The 18,373-nt window shown below is 38.7% G+C and overlaps 5 protein-coding genes and 1 long non-coding RNA gene across 9 annotated transcripts; 3 read left to right on the top strand and 3 right to left on the bottom strand.

Moving 5' to 3' along the window:
- Positions 1–1,672: 1,672 nt before the first annotated feature.
- LOC124320303 (ATP-binding cassette sub-family G member 1-like) lies at positions 1,673–4,825 on the bottom strand. The gene is made up of 11 exons (XM_046783119.1): positions 4,676–4,825; positions 4,394–4,548; positions 4,057–4,180; positions 3,810–3,999; positions 3,592–3,737; positions 3,443–3,512; positions 3,200–3,368; positions 2,981–3,103; positions 2,745–2,890; positions 2,492–2,660; positions 1,673–2,422 (listed from the first exon to the last, which is right to left on the bottom strand). Exons 2-11 carry the CDS (start codon positions 4,500–4,502, stop codon positions 1,821–1,823), a joined length of 1,848 nt encoding a protein of 615 aa, XP_046639075.1. The 5' UTR covers positions 4,503–4,548; positions 4,676–4,825; the 3' UTR covers positions 1,673–1,820.
- Positions 4,826–5,055: 230 nt separating this feature from the next.
- On the bottom strand, positions 5,056–8,126 carry LOC124320302 (ATP-binding cassette subfamily G member 4-like). 4 transcript variants are annotated; one of them, XM_046783114.1, is made up of 10 exons: positions 7,800–8,126; positions 7,406–7,529; positions 7,152–7,341; positions 6,951–7,096; positions 6,778–6,847; positions 6,542–6,710; positions 6,336–6,467; positions 6,127–6,269; positions 5,873–6,041; positions 5,056–5,805 (listed from the first exon to the last, which is right to left on the bottom strand). In XM_046783114.1, the coding sequence occupies exons 1-10, from the start codon at positions 7,906–7,908 to the stop codon at positions 5,207–5,209; spliced, it is 1,851 nt and encodes a 616-aa protein (XP_046639070.1). In that variant the 5' UTR covers positions 7,909–8,126; the 3' UTR covers positions 5,056–5,206. The 4 variants fall into 4 exon arrangements, with proteins under 4 accessions (XP_046639070.1, XP_046639073.1, XP_046639074.1 ...); XM_046783117.1 differs by having other exon boundaries at positions 6,127–6,254; XM_046783118.1 differs by having other exon boundaries at positions 6,127–6,251.
- A 154-nt stretch (positions 8,127–8,280) lies between these two features.
- Positions 8,281–12,243, top strand: LOC124320296 (ATP-binding cassette subfamily G member 4-like). The gene is made up of 12 exons (XM_046783104.1): positions 8,281–8,446; positions 8,564–9,132; positions 9,202–9,331; positions 9,419–9,542; positions 9,611–9,800; positions 9,875–10,020; positions 10,144–10,213; positions 10,283–10,451; positions 10,512–10,646; positions 10,717–10,868; positions 10,939–11,107; positions 11,186–12,243. Exons 3-12 carry the CDS (start codon positions 9,214–9,216, stop codon positions 11,785–11,787), a joined length of 1,875 nt encoding a protein of 624 aa, XP_046639060.1. The 5' UTR covers positions 8,281–8,446; positions 8,564–9,132; positions 9,202–9,213; the 3' UTR covers positions 11,788–12,243.
- Positions 12,244–12,337: 94 nt separating this feature from the next.
- On the top strand, positions 12,338–15,393 carry LOC124320290 (ATP-binding cassette sub-family G member 1-like). The gene is made up of 11 exons (XM_046783097.1): positions 12,338–12,471; positions 12,558–12,730; positions 12,828–12,951; positions 13,018–13,207; positions 13,286–13,431; positions 13,705–13,774; positions 13,837–14,005; positions 14,083–14,193; positions 14,249–14,403; positions 14,464–14,632; positions 14,723–15,393. Exons 1-11 carry the CDS (start codon positions 12,443–12,445, stop codon positions 15,322–15,324), a joined length of 1,938 nt encoding a protein of 645 aa, XP_046639053.1. The 5' UTR covers positions 12,338–12,442; the 3' UTR covers positions 15,325–15,393.
- Positions 15,394–15,434: 41 nt separating this feature from the next.
- Positions 15,435–18,318, bottom strand: LOC124320322 (venom carboxylesterase-6-like). The gene is made up of 11 exons (XM_046783154.1): positions 18,133–18,318; positions 17,927–18,067; positions 17,660–17,816; positions 17,514–17,583; positions 17,321–17,436; positions 17,030–17,220; positions 16,778–16,940; positions 16,509–16,705; positions 16,292–16,445; positions 16,086–16,212; positions 15,435–16,010 (listed from the first exon to the last, which is right to left on the bottom strand). The coding sequence occupies exons 1-11, from the start codon at positions 18,316–18,318 to the stop codon at positions 15,851–15,853; spliced, it is 1,662 nt and encodes a 553-aa protein (XP_046639110.1). The 3' UTR covers positions 15,435–15,850.
- On the top strand, positions 15,894–18,251 carry LOC124320504. Its single transcript, XR_006913943.1, has 6 exons — positions 15,894–15,987; positions 16,077–16,247; positions 17,263–17,440; positions 17,615–17,843; positions 17,913–18,057; positions 18,127–18,251. It is a non-coding gene; the product is annotated as an uncharacterized LOC124320504 (long non-coding RNA).
- Positions 18,319–18,373: the final 55 nt, after the last annotated feature.

The raw sequence follows: 18,373 nt of genomic DNA, 5'->3' as shown, positions 1-18,373 counted from the left end.
GTCTAAGATAAAAAGAAGACATTGTGCGTGTCTGATTGAAAATGAACGAAATTTGTCATTTCGTTTATTGGATTTAAACCGAATATTTTGTCTGGCTTATGTGTAAACAAAAAATATAGGGACTTTGAATATTTTGTTTCTGTAAGCTAGTTTTGAATAATTTTTTTTACTGCGGCTAATACTATAATGACCATCAACAATTAACGCATACTTTTCATCTTGGAACGTAAGAGAAAATAACCAGCAAATCGCATGACCACAAAATAAAAGAGCAGTCCAGCAATACGAAATAAATAGGATCCTTCCTGCTTTTTTGCGGTTTGGATTTAGAGGGAGGGATCGATTTGTAATATATTCTAATCTATATCTTAAGTATTGCTAAATGCTAATTAGAATATTCGTCTGCTTTGGTTTTCGTTTACAAGTTTCAAAAAGGAGACGTTTCAAAGAAAAACGGAACAATCACATTTTCGACGTGGTCACGTGGATGTCCGAAAATAAAATTACAAAAATGTGGTCATCGCCAACTTTGATGTCGCAGCTTTCCATACTCTCCACTCCATTCTGTTGGGCAGGTGGTAAATTACTCAGAATAAAATGAGATCAATATGGGACCTTTAAGTAACAAATGGAAGAGTTAAACTTGTTCCAAGTTAGTGAATTGTTACTTCCTGACTAGCATTGTTATTGTTTATTCCCTTGTCCATGCATGGCAGTTTGTTTGCACTATAATGTAACCTTTTACTCTGTGCAGATTTAAGACCTGAGCCAGCCATCGTAACAGCAAAGTTTTGCTTGCGCTGGACCTCCAGTCATTTGATTTCACTGTTGACCTCCTGTCAATTTCAGCAATCACAGTATCATCGCTTTGGTAATAATTTTTGTTACTTTTATTAACCTGCATGTTACCTGCCAAATTTTGCACGATGATGCATGACTTGCATAAATGCTGTGTATTCTGTATTTCATTGAAACCTTCAATTCTCCTGTTTATTAACAATTCGGTCATACTCCTGGTTTGCAGCTGTCTTATTTACAACTTTTCCTTGCTTGTTATTGTTTCTCTAAATATTTTTTCGTAGCTCATTGTTGACGTTTTTTATTTAGATATCCCGTTAAATTGGAGAAACCTCCAGTGTCGGCCGAGTTAAGGATCTCTTCAATTCCCCTTTCTTTAAATGTCCTCGTGTACGCCCATGTGAATGTGGGTGTATTCACGAGGACTCCGTTTTACCTATCCCTCCTGGTGTAGATTCAACCAGGTGGATGGAGTACCCGTGGATGCTTGGCTGTATTTCCCAGGCTTAAAGGTAGGATAACTTCATCTCTATAATCCTTTTTGACAATTTGGTGGCGTTGATTTTAAATCGTTATGTAGAACGGTGTAGGCTACGATTATTCCTGGTCCATGCTGAAACTGTTTTATTTTGCTGTTTTGGTTTTTCTCAGTCAGGGTTCATTAAATAGCACACGTGTAGAACGACTGCAGATAAGGCCTGTTTTTGTACCTCACAACTTTGTCTGTGAGTAAACAATCAAATTCAGAAATATTTGAACTTGAAACACTTGAAGCAAAGTGCAACTTGAGCATTATTTCCACCAGAGGGTCTTGCCGCCACACCGGCATTTTCCGGTGCGCAAGTTAAGGGAGTGAATTTGAAAGCCCAAGCTGTTTCTCTTCACCCAAAACTTTATTGTGTGATCTTGTAAAATGTATTTTTGTAAAATTGCGCCACAATCTTTCCCAACAATGTGGTTAACCTTCAGAAAACCATTTTTTAAAACACTTTAAACATTGGTAATATACAGTGCTAAGAGCCTTAACGAATCATCTTCAGCTTGGAACGTAAAAGAAAATAACCAAGAATTCGTAGTATTATAAAATACGCAAGCATGCCAAGTATGCAAAAAAGGTACGAACTCTGTTCCATGGCGAAATTTTCCAGAAACTTTTGGGGCGAACGAAAGTAACAGTAAGGTTGGGCGCATTCGAGTGGTGGGCGGTCGTAATCGTAGATGGCTATCATGGAACCTTCGAAACCGTAGCGGAAGACACTGATGTATGAGAACCAGCTCAGATAGGATGGGACAGAATTTAAGTTGATGAAGTAACCAGCGAAAAGAAAAAACGGAATAGCGCAGGTTGGTCCCAGAAAAACTGCCGATTGAATGCTTAAAGCGGTGCCAAAGAAAAGTCCCACTCCTTGTCCAACCAGTGACATACAGATTGTGACACACAGGAGCATACCGAAACGTTGTAAGCTCAGCGGTTGGCCAGTCATGAAATAGACGATCACGAAATATACAGTAGGAAAGATAATCTGGAACGGAATGTCAGCTAGCAATTTGGCAAGGTAGTACGCTTTGAGGCTGTACCAATGATTCAAATGTTCTCGAAACAACACTTTTCTCTCCAGTGGAACTTTTAAAATTTGAAGAGAAAAAATTATTAGAACACGAGCATAACATTGTTTTTTTTTGTGAAACTTACAAGTTACTAAAGTTGGCATGGCGGCGGTGAACACAATAAAAACGAGGTTGAAAAACAGCATTCCAGCGTTGTTTATGGTTAGGTTAGCGTTGTTCCCGATAAACTGATACACCAGTCCAATGAAGAGACCAAATACAATGTGAGTAGCGAAGCGTACTTTAGTCAGCATCTAGCATAGTACGCAGTTACGAAAGATGTCAAGATTTTATTGTTGTAGAAAACGTAGTATGAAAAGGGAAATTTTCTAACTTACCTTCTCTCTCCAAATAGTTCGGAAAGTTCGTTCAAGTAGAACAGACACTTGAGTATGGAATGGTGCACCGTACGTCAGTCGATCTTTCCTCGAACCATTCTTTTCTCGATCGACTTTGTTCAGACTTTCAGATTCTTTCCGGGTCTCTTGAATATCGAACTCAATTTTTTATTATCTCCCCCTTAACTAAGTTTTACCGCTAGACCAAGTAAATTGGTTTTTCGATCTAATTTTACCGTCATGTGATGGCGTAACGGGAATAGTTTCTGAAAATTCGTTGTAGATGAGACGGCCATTTTCAATTCCGGATGTCAACTGGAATAACACGTCCCCATATTCCCCAGTGGCCACATCCATCACTGGAGGGGAAATCCAAAGGTGTCATTTAATAATTTTCCACCAAAATTTCTTAAACTTAACTTAATGGATCCAAGTCAACGTAAAATATTAGTCACCAAAGTCAGCAGGGTTGTGATAGCTAGGACAGTTCAAATTTACGGTCTTTAGATAAGAAACTAAAGATCCGGTGGGTCCTTGGTAGATACACGATCCTTTTGCCACGATGTAAAGATTATCAAAGTGGTCCAATAATCGTGAGCTTGGCTGATGAATGGTTGCTACGACCTTTTAAAAATGGTCAAAAACATAAAAAATTTTATTTCGCTAATATTTTATCGATAATTTTGTGATTCATTTACAGTTCGACCACTTCTAGCAATTTCACGTAGTAAGCCGACGCACTTCAGACTCGACGAGCTGTCCAGTCCGCTGTAGAAAGAGTAAAGATTAGCACAGTTTTTCACATCAAAATTTTTTTTATGATTCAGCTGTCTGAATCATTTTTTACCTTGTCGGTTCATCTAGAAATAAGACGGCAGGATCGTCCAATAATTCCACTCCGATCGAAAGCCTTTTGCATTCACCACCAGATAACCGCGAAATGTTTGTTCGTTGACTGCCCACTAGTCCCAATGTCTTCAAAATCGTTTCCACCTATCACCCGAATTTTCTTAAAGTTAATTTGCTTTTTTTTTTAAATTCTAAAGCATAATATGAAAAAAATACCTTGAATAACTTTTCCTTGTTTGGGACTTTATTACCCAACTTTAGATGAACAGCAGCCATCATGTACTCTTCGAGAGTTAGGTCTTGTAATAGATGGTCCTTTTGTGTGATGTACGCAGATTGTTTGCGGAATGTTCTAACATCTTGTTTTTCGCCGTTAACTTTGACGCAACCTTCTATTCCGTCGTTCCTGCCAAACAGCAATCCGATTCATAAAGTCATCAGCGTTTATATACCAGAAATTTACTTTAAACCGGCTAGTATATTCATTAACGAAGTTTTTCCCGCTCCGGACGGCCCTAGAATTGCCGTTAATTGTCCGGAATTGAAGGCTCCGCTTATTTTGTGTAAAATCCGTATAGCATTTTTCCCTAGCGACAGTGCATAGTAAAGATTACCGTAGGAACAATAACATACATTGTACATTGTAGCTTAATTATCATGACATAATCACGCTGTTTTTTTTTAACTGTTTGTTATCTCGACAGCAAGCTGATAACGCGTTGTGTCAGGTTTTGACTGACAATTTAAGACAGATTTACGTTTAGTTGAATGACCTTTTAGAAATATCGTTCTGTATTTACCTTTTCCCACAGTATAAGAGATGTCGTCAAAAGTTATATCCAAAACTTTAGTTGCGTAGTTTTTGTATTCCGTTAAATTACATTTTTCCGTCTGTTTTGTTACTTCCATGGCTGTTTTTTTTCCGCGACGACCAAACTTCAAACGACGACAGCAGCTACTGCCGATAATTAATAGTTTCTTTTGTTAGTGTGCAATTTTTAAAAGAGAAATATTTGCTGGTATGTTGAATCCGGTACAATCTTTATGGTTAAAAATTAAAATTCAACAGAAAATATCTTTACCTTAGAATTTTGCGTTTTCTCACTTCAATTTCGTCGTCTTCGTAAAAACTTTTGACTTCGTGTCAGTTGGAACCCCTAGTCCGCAATAAACGTTTGGTTATCTTTTATCGTGAGCCACTTGCAGCCTAATGCCCTCCAGTCCGTCCATGGTCCGTCTTTCGCACAATCAATTGACTTTCAATGTTGTTTGACTTGGAGCTTGCTTTACTAAGATAATGTTGCTTCGATTTAAAGGTTAAAAAGCGATTATTTCCATTTTTTTTTACCATTTTCTTGTTCGATTTTTGAATACATAAAAAATTTATACTAGCTAGATTTTTATGGCTGAATTCTTGTCAATAAATCTGCAGCAAACCTGTTTTGTGCAGTGCAGTGCAAAAAAAACGAATTCGTGCATAACAGTTCTTTGTTTTATTGGTTTTATTGTGCTCAATTTCGTCAAAGTAGAATCAACAATGATTACTTCACACTTCAATATTACGAGTGATCGTTACAAAAAAGAACTTGTGGTATATCAACCCATAAGACGATTTAACGCATACTCTTCAGCTTGAAGCGCAGGAGAAAATAACCAGCAAATCGCATGGCCACAAAATAAAACAGCAGTCCAGCAATGCAAAATAAATAGGATCCTTGATCCATGTCGAATTCTTGCAACAACTTGTTTGGTGAGCGAAAGTAGCAGTAAGGTTGAAAGCAGTCGATAGGCGGGCGTTCGTAGTAGATAGCTAACATGGATCCTTCGAAACCGTAGCGAAAGAAACTGACATACGTCAACCAGTTTAGGTACGGTGGGACGGCACTCAATTTGATAAAGAAACCGGCGAAAATCAGTAGAGGAATAGCCATTGTTGGCGCGAGGAAAACGGCTTCTTGGATATCGAACCCGGCGCCGAAGAAAAGTCCAATCCCTTGACCCGCCAGTGATATCCCTATCACTATTACTAGGAGCATGATGAAACGTTCCATGCTCATTGGTTGCTTAGTCATTATATATATTATCACCACGTTCACGGTTGGAAATAATATCTGGAACGGTATGTCGGCGAGCGTCTTGGCAATGTAGTACGCTTTGAGACTGTACCAATTATTCAAATGCTCTCGAGCCAGAACTTTCCTCTCCAGTGGAACTGTTAGGAAAAAATAGTGGAAACTAATTTAAAATAGAAAAGAAAAGGTTTGATATTAGGCTCATACAGGTCACGGCGGTTGGTATGGCGGCGGTGAACACAATAAAGATGAGGTTGAAGAAGAGCATTCCAGCGTTGTTTAAGGTATAGGCGGCGTCGTTTCCGACGGATCCGAACATCAGTCCGAAAAAGACGCCAAAAACAACATGAGTAAAAAAGCGCACCTTCGTTAGCATCTGTTGATTGAAGAACGATCGATTATAACGACGATGAAATCGAAATTTTTTCTTAACAATATGCAAAATTGATTCTATTATGTACCTTCTCTCTCCAAATAGTTCGCCAGGTTCTATTGAGCAGGACATACACTTGTGTATGAAACGGTACGGCGTACACCGTTCGATTTTTCTTATTCGGCTTCTTTTTGTCGTTGTCTGTTTTAAGATCTTCTTTAAATTCGTCTTGTGATTATATATGAGTGTCTTTTGTTGAAGAATAAATATGGCAAATAAATGTCTTAAGCGTATTACCTTCGCTGTTATGGGAAGGTATAGCAATTGAACCAGATTCTGAATCTTGGTTGTAAATGAGACGACCATTTTTAACAATTGACGTCAACTGGTGTAGCACGTCACCATATTCTCCAGAAGCCACATCCATTACTGGAGATGAGATAAAAGGTGTTAGACTAACATATTTTGAAGGAATTGTTAACACCGAAAGTGAATTTTGTCACCAAAATCGGCAGGATTGTGATAGCTGGGGCAGTTCAAGTTGACGATCTTTAAATAGGGCACTAAAGATTCTACTGGCCCTTGGTAAATACACGATCCGCTTGCAACGATGTACAATTGATCAAACTGGTCCAATAATCGTGAACTTGGCTGGTGAATAGTGGCAACAACCTCAAACAGAAATTAAAAATAGTATAGAGGCTAGTAACCCTTTTCTTGTTTATTTTTGGATCATTACTGTTCGGCCGCTCCTGGCGATTTCACGTAATAATGTAACACATTGCATACTCGATGAACTGTCCAGTCCGCTGTAAAGAAAAAAAAATTTAGTTTAAAGATTCATTTGAATCTATTCTTGGGCTCACTAGCTGACAGACGATTGCTTCTAATTTATTCGTTTAAATTTAATACCTTGTCGGTTCATCCAAGAATAAAATGGAAGGATTGTTGAACAACTCCACTCCAATGGAGAGCCGCTTACATTCCCCTCCAGACAAGCAGGAAATTCGTGTCTGTTTACTATTTATCAGGCCTAATGTCTTCATAACCAATTTGGTCTATCACACTGAAATATTAAGTATAGGTAAACTTGAGAATCAAAATTTCAAATACCTCGGATTTCTTTTCTTTGTCAGAGAATTTATTGCCTAGTTTCAGATGAGCAGCAGACATCATGTACTCGTAGACGGTTAAGTCTTGTAACAGATGATCCTGTTGTGTGATGTAAACCGATTGTTTGCGAAATGTTTTCAACTCCCGTGTTTCACCATTAACCTCAACGTGTCCATCGATTCCACTTGTTCTGTCAAAAAATAGTATTCACTAATCAACTAGCCATTTCACGTTCGCAGACAAGTAAAGCTTACTTTAAGCCGGCTAGAATATTCATTAACGAAGTTTTTCCCGCTCCGGACGGCCCTAGAATGGCCGTCAGCTGACCGGACTTGAAGATTCCGCTCATTTGATGTAAAATTGTTTTAACATTTTTTCCTACAGCCACATGAAGTTTATATAACGTGTAGAAAATGTACGGTAGTGTAGGTCAATGTCCGTATAGTACAGACAGTTCGGTTTCTTATCTGTGAGTGTCTACATAGACAGCTAATCATTTGTTTATCTATTAACATAATTTAGACTAATATTGTTCTTATCTGCTCACAATTAACTTATTACGGGTCCTGTCATTTCTTAGATACCAGAAAATGCGCTAGTAAACATTAATGGAATTGCACTTGAGTTACCGTGTAGTTCTCCATTTACCTTTTCCGACGGTGTAAGACACATCACGGAAACTAAAATCCAATGAAGTGCTGGCCTGGAGTTCCTGTGGGACTTTCAGGTTGATTGTTTCTTGCTGGCTTAGACTCATTCTATTTTTCTGATGCGGCGATTGAAAATCAAGCCAATTGCGTGAATGTAGAATCAAAGTTTATTTAAATAGTCTTGCCTAATAAAATTTCATTTTATGTAAGAAATTCACCAAGGTTTCACTGCTCTTGCGAAAGAACTTTTCAAATTCTAAAGAAGAAATCAAACACTTTTGACCGAAAGAACTACTGTCCCTTGTATTACCATGATCAACTGCCAAATGGCCAATGGAAGTCCAATATAGTTCACCTTTATATTTTTGTTCAGTTGAGTCCAACATTTTCCCCCACTGCCCGTCAGATGGCTTAGTTTGCTTTGTATTCAGGTGTTTCGCTACTTGATTGAGCTGAGGAGGAGGGGTCACATGGTCACACAAGGTCACATGTCGTAATTTCCTCGTCGGTGGCGTTCATTTAATTGCTGCTGTGGATCTTAATTAAAAATCTTAAAGAGGCTTCCTCTGCCCGCCTGAATGCCATCAATCATAGTTTCTTTTTAATAGTGCCTGATCCTGTGAAATGATGGGTAAGACGAGTAAGGTAAAATTTGTGCATACTACATTGCTACACTATTCTTCCCAAAAGATGTTTTGATTCCCCCTCAATAATCTACATCGTTTGAGCGATTATTTATTTAGATTCTGTCTTTAATTACAGAATAGCTGAAAATTTGAATAGTGATCCAACAATTAAGTTTCCCTGAAATAGATGCACACAGCAAAGGAGAAAAATCTTTTGTCGGACGAAGAAGGGAAGGATGGGCGACTATAATTTTCGATTCAAAATTTAAAAAAGCGGGAAACGCCCTAGACTCTGTGGATATTTTTCTACGTTTGGTTCTTTTTTAAAAGTTCTCTTTTCAACGAAAAGTTTATTGGGAAGAGCGGAAGATAATGGGAAAAAAAGTGTTTGCGCTTGGAATGGGCGTGTCGTATGGGAAAAGGAACGATTGGGCCACCTAACGGATGTAAACATAATTTGTTGTGTATCTTACGTGTGCAGGCGCGTTAATGCATAATGCGAGGCCATTGCATTTTTATCTTTGTGAAAGCTAGGTTTGAATCATTTTTACTGTGGCTCATTCAAATGATCATTAATTTCCAACATTTTAAATTTCTCTGTCTAATAACAGAATCTTACGTAAAGTGCTACGTATGTTATTTGCCTGTTTTAAGCCGTTAAACATCTGATGTGATTCCTGTTGAAGAACAGTAAATAATAGTCAGGTAAATCCATCTTGTTGTCATTAAATTGACTTGTTCAAAAAAGGAAAACTTTATGTTCTGTTTCTTCAGCTTATTACAAAAATGGATGCCGACAAAAACTTAATTGAATGGAATTCGGAGACCACTGAAACTCGAAAATACCGAGCGTGCACGTCATTGCATCTCACGTTTAGCGATCTCAGTTATACCGTCGGAGAAGGTAACATTCCGGTTAAATCAATAATAGCGAACCTTTATTTCATCAACCCAAAAATGAAATAATATATTTGTTTTTTGCTTGTTTTAGGAAATAATTGTAAGCAAATTTTACACGAAATTTGTGGGGTTTTCAAATCGGGTCAGCTTTCAGCCATTCTAGGACCTTCTGGGGCGGGGAAAAGTTCTTTGATGAACATTTTAGCAGGCTTAAAGTAAGATGTTGCATCAACATTTCAGAAAATTGAGTTCACGAGAAAATGATCAAAAACTTCAATCACAGGAAAAATGGGATATTGGGTCGAGTCGAAGTCAACGGGACTGAACGAGACTTCAAAACATTCCGCAAACAGGCGGCGTACATCACGCAACAAGATTATCTTTTGTCAGACTTAACCGTCGACGAGTACATGACTGTCGCTGCTCATTTGAAATTGGGCAACAACGTTTCCGTGAAGGAAAAGAAATCTACAGTATGTGCCAAATTGCTATTATTTTTTTTCTTGTCCATTTCTTGTGTTACAATCAATCATAAACTTCCTGAAAGATTGAGCAAATTTTGAAGACATTGGGTTTAACGAGAGCACAGCAGACGAGAGTGAAGTGCTTATCCGGAGGTGAACGTAAAAGGCTTTCCATCGCGCTGGAATTAATCGACAATCCAGCCATCCTCTTTCTGGACGAACCAACCAGGTAACGAATTAAAATTTTAAATAGTGAAACAGATAAGCAGGCAGGAGAGTAGCTGAGTAGCTATACAACCTCAAGAGACAGGCTTGGCAAAGCCAAGTATCATAATCAAAGTTCATTCAATAGCGGATTGGATAGCTCATCGAGTTTGCAATGCATCGATTTGTTGCGCAATATCGCCATGAGTGGTCGGACGGTATGCGCTACATTATTATTCGCATTGAAATAATTCAATTTAAACTTCTGCTAATCTGTTCGATGATAGGTGATCGCTACCATCCACCAGCCAAGTTCCAGGTTGCTGGATTACTTCCATCATCTGTACATTGTTACTAGCGGTTGTTGCATGTACCAAGGGCCTGTCGAATCTTTAGTACCTTATCTCCAGAGCATGAATTTGATATGTCCAAATTACTACAACCCAGCCGATTTTGGTAATGTCCTAGTTTTTATTATCGGTTTCTGAAGACATTCGAAATTCGATTAATTTGCAGCAATTGATGTGGCTTCTGGAGAATACAGTAACGTCCTGCCCAAATTGATATCTGGAATTGGAAACGGTCGCCGCAGCATTTTACGAGAATGTCCCTCGTCGTTACCTACATCAACGGCAGAATTCTTTACTCACGGTAAGAACAAAATCACTTATTCTTCTTCCTTAAATCTTTATTGACTGAGAAATTCATCGTTGTTGAACAGATGCAACATTTTGTTACGATGAGAATGCCAACTTGGGCAGACAAGCAGAGACTGGAGCTGGAATTAAACAGCGATTTATGTACACCGCTCCGTTTCATACTCAAGTGACTATTCTTCTTCTACGAGCGTTGACAACTATTTGGAGAGAAAAGGTATACAATTTCTTGGCCTGCTCTTTCCGATTTTGATATTATTGATTTCTTCTTCATTTCAAACGATCAGATTTTGACTCGGATGCGCTTTATTCTTCACGTATTCGTGGCGACACTGATGGGCCTTCTCTACTGGCAAGTCGGAGACGACGCAGCCTTCATATTTAACAATGCTGGCATGATTTTTTTCAACCAGATATTCATTCTTTACGCCGCTCTAGTGCCAACTATTCTGACGTGTAATAAAAGAAACATATCCGTATTCCTAATTTACTAAATGACATAACAGTTTTTTTTTCTGTTTTTTTTTTCGAAAGTTACTTTGGAAAGGAAAGTGCTGGTTCGAGAACATTTGAATAATTGGTACAACCTCAAAGCCTACTACCTTGCCAAGATGCTAGCCGACATACCGTTTCAGATCATTCTACCGCTGGTCTACATGGTGATAGTCTACTTCATGACGGGTCAACCAATAGACTTTGAACGCTTTAGCATGCTGTCGGTCATCACAATCTGGATATCGCTGATTGGGCAAGGATTTGGACTGTTCTTTGGAGCTATTTTCAGGATTGATGAAGCTACTTTTATTGCCCCCATCGCTGCCATTCCATTTCTGCTTTTATCAGGATTCTTTTGCCATTTGAACCATATCCCTTCTTACCTGAGATGGCTAAGTTATTTCAGTGTTCTTCGTTACGGTTTCGAAGGATCGATGCTGTCGGTTTACGATAACAATCGAACGAGTCTCGCTTGTTCAGACTCCTTCTGCCATTTTCGCTATCCTCAAAAGTTCCTTCAATATTTTGGCTTTGCCCAAAGTTCCTACTATTTCAATGTTGTCGGTCTTTTGATTATGTTCCTCGTAATAAGAGTAGCTGGTTATTTCGCGCTGCGTTACAAACTGAGACATGTGCGTTGAGTAGTGGTTAAAAAAAAAAACGCCATTTCTTTTTTAAAAGCGAAAATATTCTACTCCAAAATAAGTCACAAAAAAATAGAAATACAACCTAACCTAACAAATTCATCGGCCTTGACCACCTTTTCGTTACCCAGTCGGCCAGTCCATCAGGCCAATTTTTCCTTCTCCTCCTTTCAACGTGAAGCCTAATGACATGTTTTTGTTCAGTTGGGCGTATACTTAAGGTTGAAGCCATCAGTTGTTATTCGGAGCCACGTCATAATTCGTGTTCACTTTTATGGTGCAGTGAGCTGTTACCAAAACAAAGTTTGGGATCTTTTGGTATGTTATTCCATGCGTTGGGTAATTTGTTTATAACTTGTTAGAATGTGTGACATCAAAATGTGAGTATTGTCGAGTATTGTTTATTATTTTACCTTTTACCTAATTTTTTCTCTGATTAAATTTAGTACTATATGTTTGACAATAGAAATCGATGAAAGATAAAGAAGTTATGTAACAGGATGCTTAAAATGTAGACTCTAGTTTCTTAATCTGGTCACCATGATCTGGTGGGCGTTTACGCCTCTTTTAGGTACGGTATTTGATAAATCCAATTTCAAAGGTTGGTCGTCGAGTCTGGAATCTTTCTCGACTGTTGCCACCGCAGATTCAAATGCAACCTTCATTACCAAATGAAATAGTGTCAGAGGCTTTAATTGTTGAAATAGTCGTAGTGCCCAAACTGAGGCAGTCGGTATTCTTGTTTGACTAACTGTTTACCGTTTCAGTATTGTCTTAACTGAATTTATCACATTTGAAATGGACGCGACCGGAATGGACGAGATCAAATTAATTGGATGGAATAGCTCAACTACACCAATGTTACTACAACGGAGTCAAATTAGCCAACCTACGTTGCTGGATCTCAATTTCCGTGATCTGAGCTACACCACTGGGAAAGGTAAGAACCTCATTGATCTTAACATCCTATCAGTGTAAAATTTTCAGGATATTTTTGTTCTCCGAGTGTAAAACAGAAAATTCGTCTCATTATTTAGGTGCAAGTGCAAAGACAATTTTACACCAAGTGAGTGGCACCTTTAAGTCCGGCCAGTTGATTGCCGTATTAGGGCCGTCTGGAGCAGGGAAAACTTCGCTCATGAACATTTTAGCTGGCGCAAAGTTAGTCAAAAATTAATTTTTAAAACTAAGTGCGGGTTATTATTACAGTGCGTATTTGCCCAACAGGAAAACCGGAGTGGAAGGCCGAGTGGAGATTAATGGCTCTGAACGGAATTTAAAAACATTTCGCAAACAGTCGGCGTTCATCACACAAGAGGATCATTTACTGCAAGATTTAACTGTCGAAGAGTACGTGGTGGCTGCAGCTCATTTGAAATTGGGAAACGGTGTATCGGAATCAGAAAAGAAATCGACAGTAAGTCTCTTAGTTTTTCTTTTCAATTGCAATTATGTTGATGGGAGATTCATCTATTGTTTTAAATCTTGTGCATAGATAGAACATGTCATGAAAATATTAGGGCTGGCGGATAGCCGGCAAACCCGCGTTTGCCATTTATCTGGAGGTGAATGCAAACGACTCTCCATCGGACTGGAAATCATCAATAATCCATCCATTTTATTTCTAGACGAACCAACCAGGTAATTAAAATATTTGAAACGAGATTTGAATTTTCTTTCCTCAGTTATCTCTGCTCAATCTTAGTTTTTTTATCCTTTGGGTTGTACAGTCCAGAGTGTACCTTACTTTCAATATTTAAATAGTGTGACTTTATTGAGACATTATCACTGATGTAAGTCCAACATTCATGTAACAATTCTTACACGCTATGTCATTGCACTTCATGTTATCTGTGAAGAATATTGAAAATCTGACCTTTGGTAACTTTTTTTTATTCCAACTTTTATCTGTAGTGGATTGGACAGCTCTTCTACCGTCCAGTGTGTGGCGTTGCTGGGCGAAATTGCCAGGAGTGGGCGAACAGTAAAATTATGAAACGATACGGGTTCTTCTATAATGATTCTCCATTGATGTACTCGGCACAGGTGGTCACCACCATCCATCAGCCAAGTTCGCGATTACTGGGATACTTCGACCACCTGTACATCGTGGCGAGTGGATTTTGCATATACCAAGGACCTGTTAGACATTTGGTACCTTATTTCCAATCAATGAACTTGAACTGCCCCAGTTACCACAATCCGATCGATTTCGGTAATGCTTTTATTTTCGTTGAATTACATCTGAAATTCAAAATATAGCAAATCTTTCCATCCCATGTCAACTATTAGCGATGGATGTCGCTTGCGGACAATACGGAACCGTGCTCGCAGATTTAGTTTCTGGTGTCAAAAACGGTCGACTCAATTTTCAAGACAGTTCTAAACCTAGTTCATCAAACGGTATATTGATTTTGTTATTTATTTTTCTATATTCTTACGTTTCCTTTGTTACCAGATACTCAATTTTGCAATGAAATCGAGGATGTTTCCATTCCGGAAGGCCCGAAGAAAGGGGTCAAACGTCAAGGAAGATGTAATTACGCTGCCCCTTTTCATACTCAAGTTATTGTCTTGCTTGGCCGAACTTGGAGAACTATATGCAGGGAAAAGGTATACCGTTTATCTCAAAATCCTCTATGTGATCAATAATTTTGTCTCACAACTTAACAGATGTTAACTACAATGCGCTTTGCCGCTCACGTCTTGATTGGCCTTTTGGTTGGAATGCTGTTCTGGTTTATTGGGAACGACGCAAATGCCATCCTAAGCAACGCGGGATTGCTCTTCTTCAACCAACTTTTCATTTTGTTTACCTCCTTGACGCCGACTGTCATTACCTGTACGTATATGCGCAGTATGCGCTACCTTTTCCTGTTGAACTAGTCGCTAAGAAAAAATATAATGACTATTTATTTCACTTTTTAAACAGTTCCGTTAGAAAGGAAGGTACTTTTCCGGGAACATTTGAATCACTGGTACAGCCTCAAAGCCTACTACCTCGCTAAAACGCTCGCCGACATTCCTTTCCAAATTATTTTCCCTACTGTCTATTTGGTGATCGTTTACTTGATGACCAATCAACCAATGAGCATGGATCGATTCGGTATGTTGCTGGCCATTACGATTTGTATGTCCTTGGTTGGACAAGGCATCGGACTCTTATTTGGAGCCGCTTTTAACATCAAACTGGCTGTGTTCCTTGCGCTGTCCTGCTTAATGCCGTTCATGGTGTTCTCCGGATTCAACGCAACATACGACTCTATTCCGTATTACTTGAAAGGGTTGATTTATGTCAGTTTCTTTCACTACAGTTTCGAGGGATCTATGATATCCATTTACGGATTTGGCCGACATTTTCTCAACTGCTCACAAGTTTATTGCCAGTTTCGTAATCCGCAAAGGATTCTCGAAGAGTTTAACATGGATCAGAGCTCTTATTATTGGTCTGTGATAGGCCTGCTTGTGTTTTTCCTTGTAGTTAGAGTGGCTGGCTACTTCGCGTTGCGTTTCAAGTTGAAAAATGTGATGTAACTAACTCTTTAATTACAAAATCGTTGTGTATAAGTTCTCTTTTATTTGATAATTAAAAGAATAATTGAAGAAATTAACATTGTCATTATTTTCAGTTTGATTCATTCCAGAAATTTCACGACAACAATTTTGCAGACAGCTGATCCTAGAAAGGATCTTTGCAGGTAGCTAAATTGTAATTGATATCGTTATCGTGAATCCCGTACATCCGTTGTTCAACCCACCACCTTTATCTTCACCAACGGATCTCCTTGGTTATAACAAATTGGTATGTTTCGAGTTTTGCAGGATGCGCTCAACCAAAAATTACGTTGGCTCTATTGCTGGTTCGTGGCTCGTCCATGTACTGGACCAGAAGAACACTATTAAGAACGCTTGACACCAGATGAATACGACACGGTAAGTTCGTGGAAAATTATGCAGAAAAAGCCACATGCGTATCGTCTGACGTATTCCAATGTACGACGAACTTGTATTACGTTATGCGTGTTAAATAAGATTACGAAATGTGGCAAGAAAACTTTTACTAAATTCGGTTCAACTTATCTCTCCAAAATTGTAAGCGTTCATGAAATGGCAGCGAGTCGTTCACCATGGAAGGATGTGCAGCTTCTATCCTGAGGTATCGTGTCTGTTTTTCCGTAGTAGGGATCCAATCACTAGGTAAGAGATCACTCCGAGGTACACTGCAGTTTTCACAATTTTCAAACCAAGCAATGATAAATGTGTAATTTGCTTTTTGACTATTAAAGTTAATATACCCATCACTAGCGAATGAAGTCCATAAATCGAGTAACATGTTTGAGACTTTCACATCCTTCAACGAATGCAGTCGAGGAAAGAACACGTTGGAAAACATCAGTAGCAATTCCGATGCATGACCGCTGCCTACACAAACAATTGGATAAAAATGGATAACAAAGGTAATTACAATTAATTAATTATTATTTAAGTATTTAAGGCGTACCCAGGTCGACCTCAGTTGATATCTTCATAAATCTATTTATTGAAATATGTAAACTGTGGTTGTAGAAATAATAGTAAATGGGTTGTTCGCTATATTTGCTGAGCAACTGAGCGGAATGGTCAATATCTTGATGGAACATGTAGTCTGTGAATAGCTGAAACAGTGACGCAACAAGTTATGTAAAGTTTAAGTGTGGAAATGGTGCATGTTTTGTTACATCGCCCAGCTCATTCAACTGATGCGGCTGACGCGGGTCACCTATACTGTAGTAACGAGTTAATATCTCGTTTAGAATCTTGAGGTTTTGACGGTCGCGATGGTCGTCGTCACTTTCCATGCCCGTCATGTAGCTAAAGTATTTAACGGGGTTTTCCACAAATTTATTTAATAGCCTACCGTTTCTCGAAAGAAGCCCTAGTACACACAAAAAAGTCATAATTGGAAATCAACGAATTTCAGATGCCATTTGCGGAATTTCAGACTTACTACGGATCATTGAACCGCCTTCGTTTCTGTTAGTTCCAATAATGACAGGCACTGAATTGATTTGCTTTGATTCCATGAGAATTCTTGGCTTGGCTGGAAGAAACGGGGATTCCCTCTCGACATCAACACGAGGTCCAAATCCAACCGGAAAAACTTGCATAATCTGTAAAGAAATGTTAAAGTCGTGTTTTTTCTTCTTCTAGTTAATGCGAAAAATTTCTGGGCTATTTTTTTTTAAATCCATGTCTTTACCTCGATTTCTTTTTGAAATTGAACTACTTGTCTAGCTGGTTTTTCTCGCAAACATGCCAATAATTCATTGGAGTTCGATTGGGGGCAATTCAAATAATTGGCCAATTTTCGGGTATACTGCCCAACAGATTTTTTGATCGCCCAAGAGTTTAGCGATGTGCCCGACTGAGAAATCGCCCGATGAAACAGTCCTGTAATGTAGTAACCAACGTAATTTTTATTTTGACTTGCAGATTTTTTTAATTGGTGCTTCAACATACGTATGAAATAACGGTTTCCTTGCTGCCTTACCTTTGGAATGTGGAGATAATAAATGGTAATGGACACTGACACCGCCAGCGCTCGATCCGAAAAGTGTAACGGAATTCGGATTACCATTGAAAAAGTGAATATGGTCACGCACCCATCTTGGTAAAAAATCCAATGCAAATAATGTAGGGAAATCATAAAGCGCATCAAATGTTTATTATAATAAAAAATGTACTTTAAAGCCATGGTCTGATCTAAAAGACCGTAGTTTCCAGGAGCTTCACTATCTTCAGTGCTTAAAAAACCTGTTGTAAAAATAAAAGAATTTTCTTATAGGATTTAGTGATTCATCTTTAAGCTGAAACATGTAGGCCTACCAACCAAAAGAGCCAAGTCTATATTGCACTGTCACAAGGATGATGTTTCGATCAAGGAAATAACCAGGACCTGCTAGATCAGTTGTCGCCCCGGCACTTCCAAAGAAAAACGAACCGGGATGAATATACACCATAACTGGTCTCGGGTCGTCAGAAACCAACTACGTGCAAATATTAACCGAAAACGGGTTTTTTTTTTTATTTCAAAGCTTGTCATCTAAGTTATCCAAGTTAAATTTCACGAAAATGTTGGATAGATATACCAGCCTACATTGTGCGTGTAGATGTTCAACGTTAGACAATCTTCAACACCCATAAACATTTGCAACATCCCATTATATTGTATACAAGGCGATTCCTCTCGACTTGCATCAAGGATATTTCCAAACCACGGATCGACAGGTACGGGATCCTAAAATTTTCCCTTGTTACATGATGGTGTTAACAACGATATTTTTTAATTTGCGTTAGAGTGACCTTAAAACGAAGCTCTCCCACAGGAGATTTGGCGTACGGAATACCCCTGAAAGCCAAAAAACTTCGTCTGGATGAAGAAATCATTTTCGACCCACGCACTTCACCGAGCGCCGGAATTGTAACAATTGGCGAACGATCTGAGAGCGCACACACGTTAAAATAGCACAAAAGTTCAACAAAATTCATTATTTCGACCGAACAAGGAGATATGATGTTAATGGTCTGAGTTCTCACTCCAACT

The sequence above is a fragment of the Daphnia pulicaria genome, chromosome 1 (genome assembly GCF_021234035.1).
Source record: "Daphnia pulicaria isolate SC F1-1A chromosome 1, SC_F0-13Bv2, whole genome shotgun sequence".
NCBI classification, from domain to species: Eukaryota; Metazoa; Arthropoda; class Branchiopoda; order Diplostraca; family Daphniidae; genus Daphnia; species Daphnia pulicaria.
The sequence above is the reverse complement of the archived record's forward strand: the minus strand, read 5'-3'. Positions and strand labels throughout refer to the sequence as shown.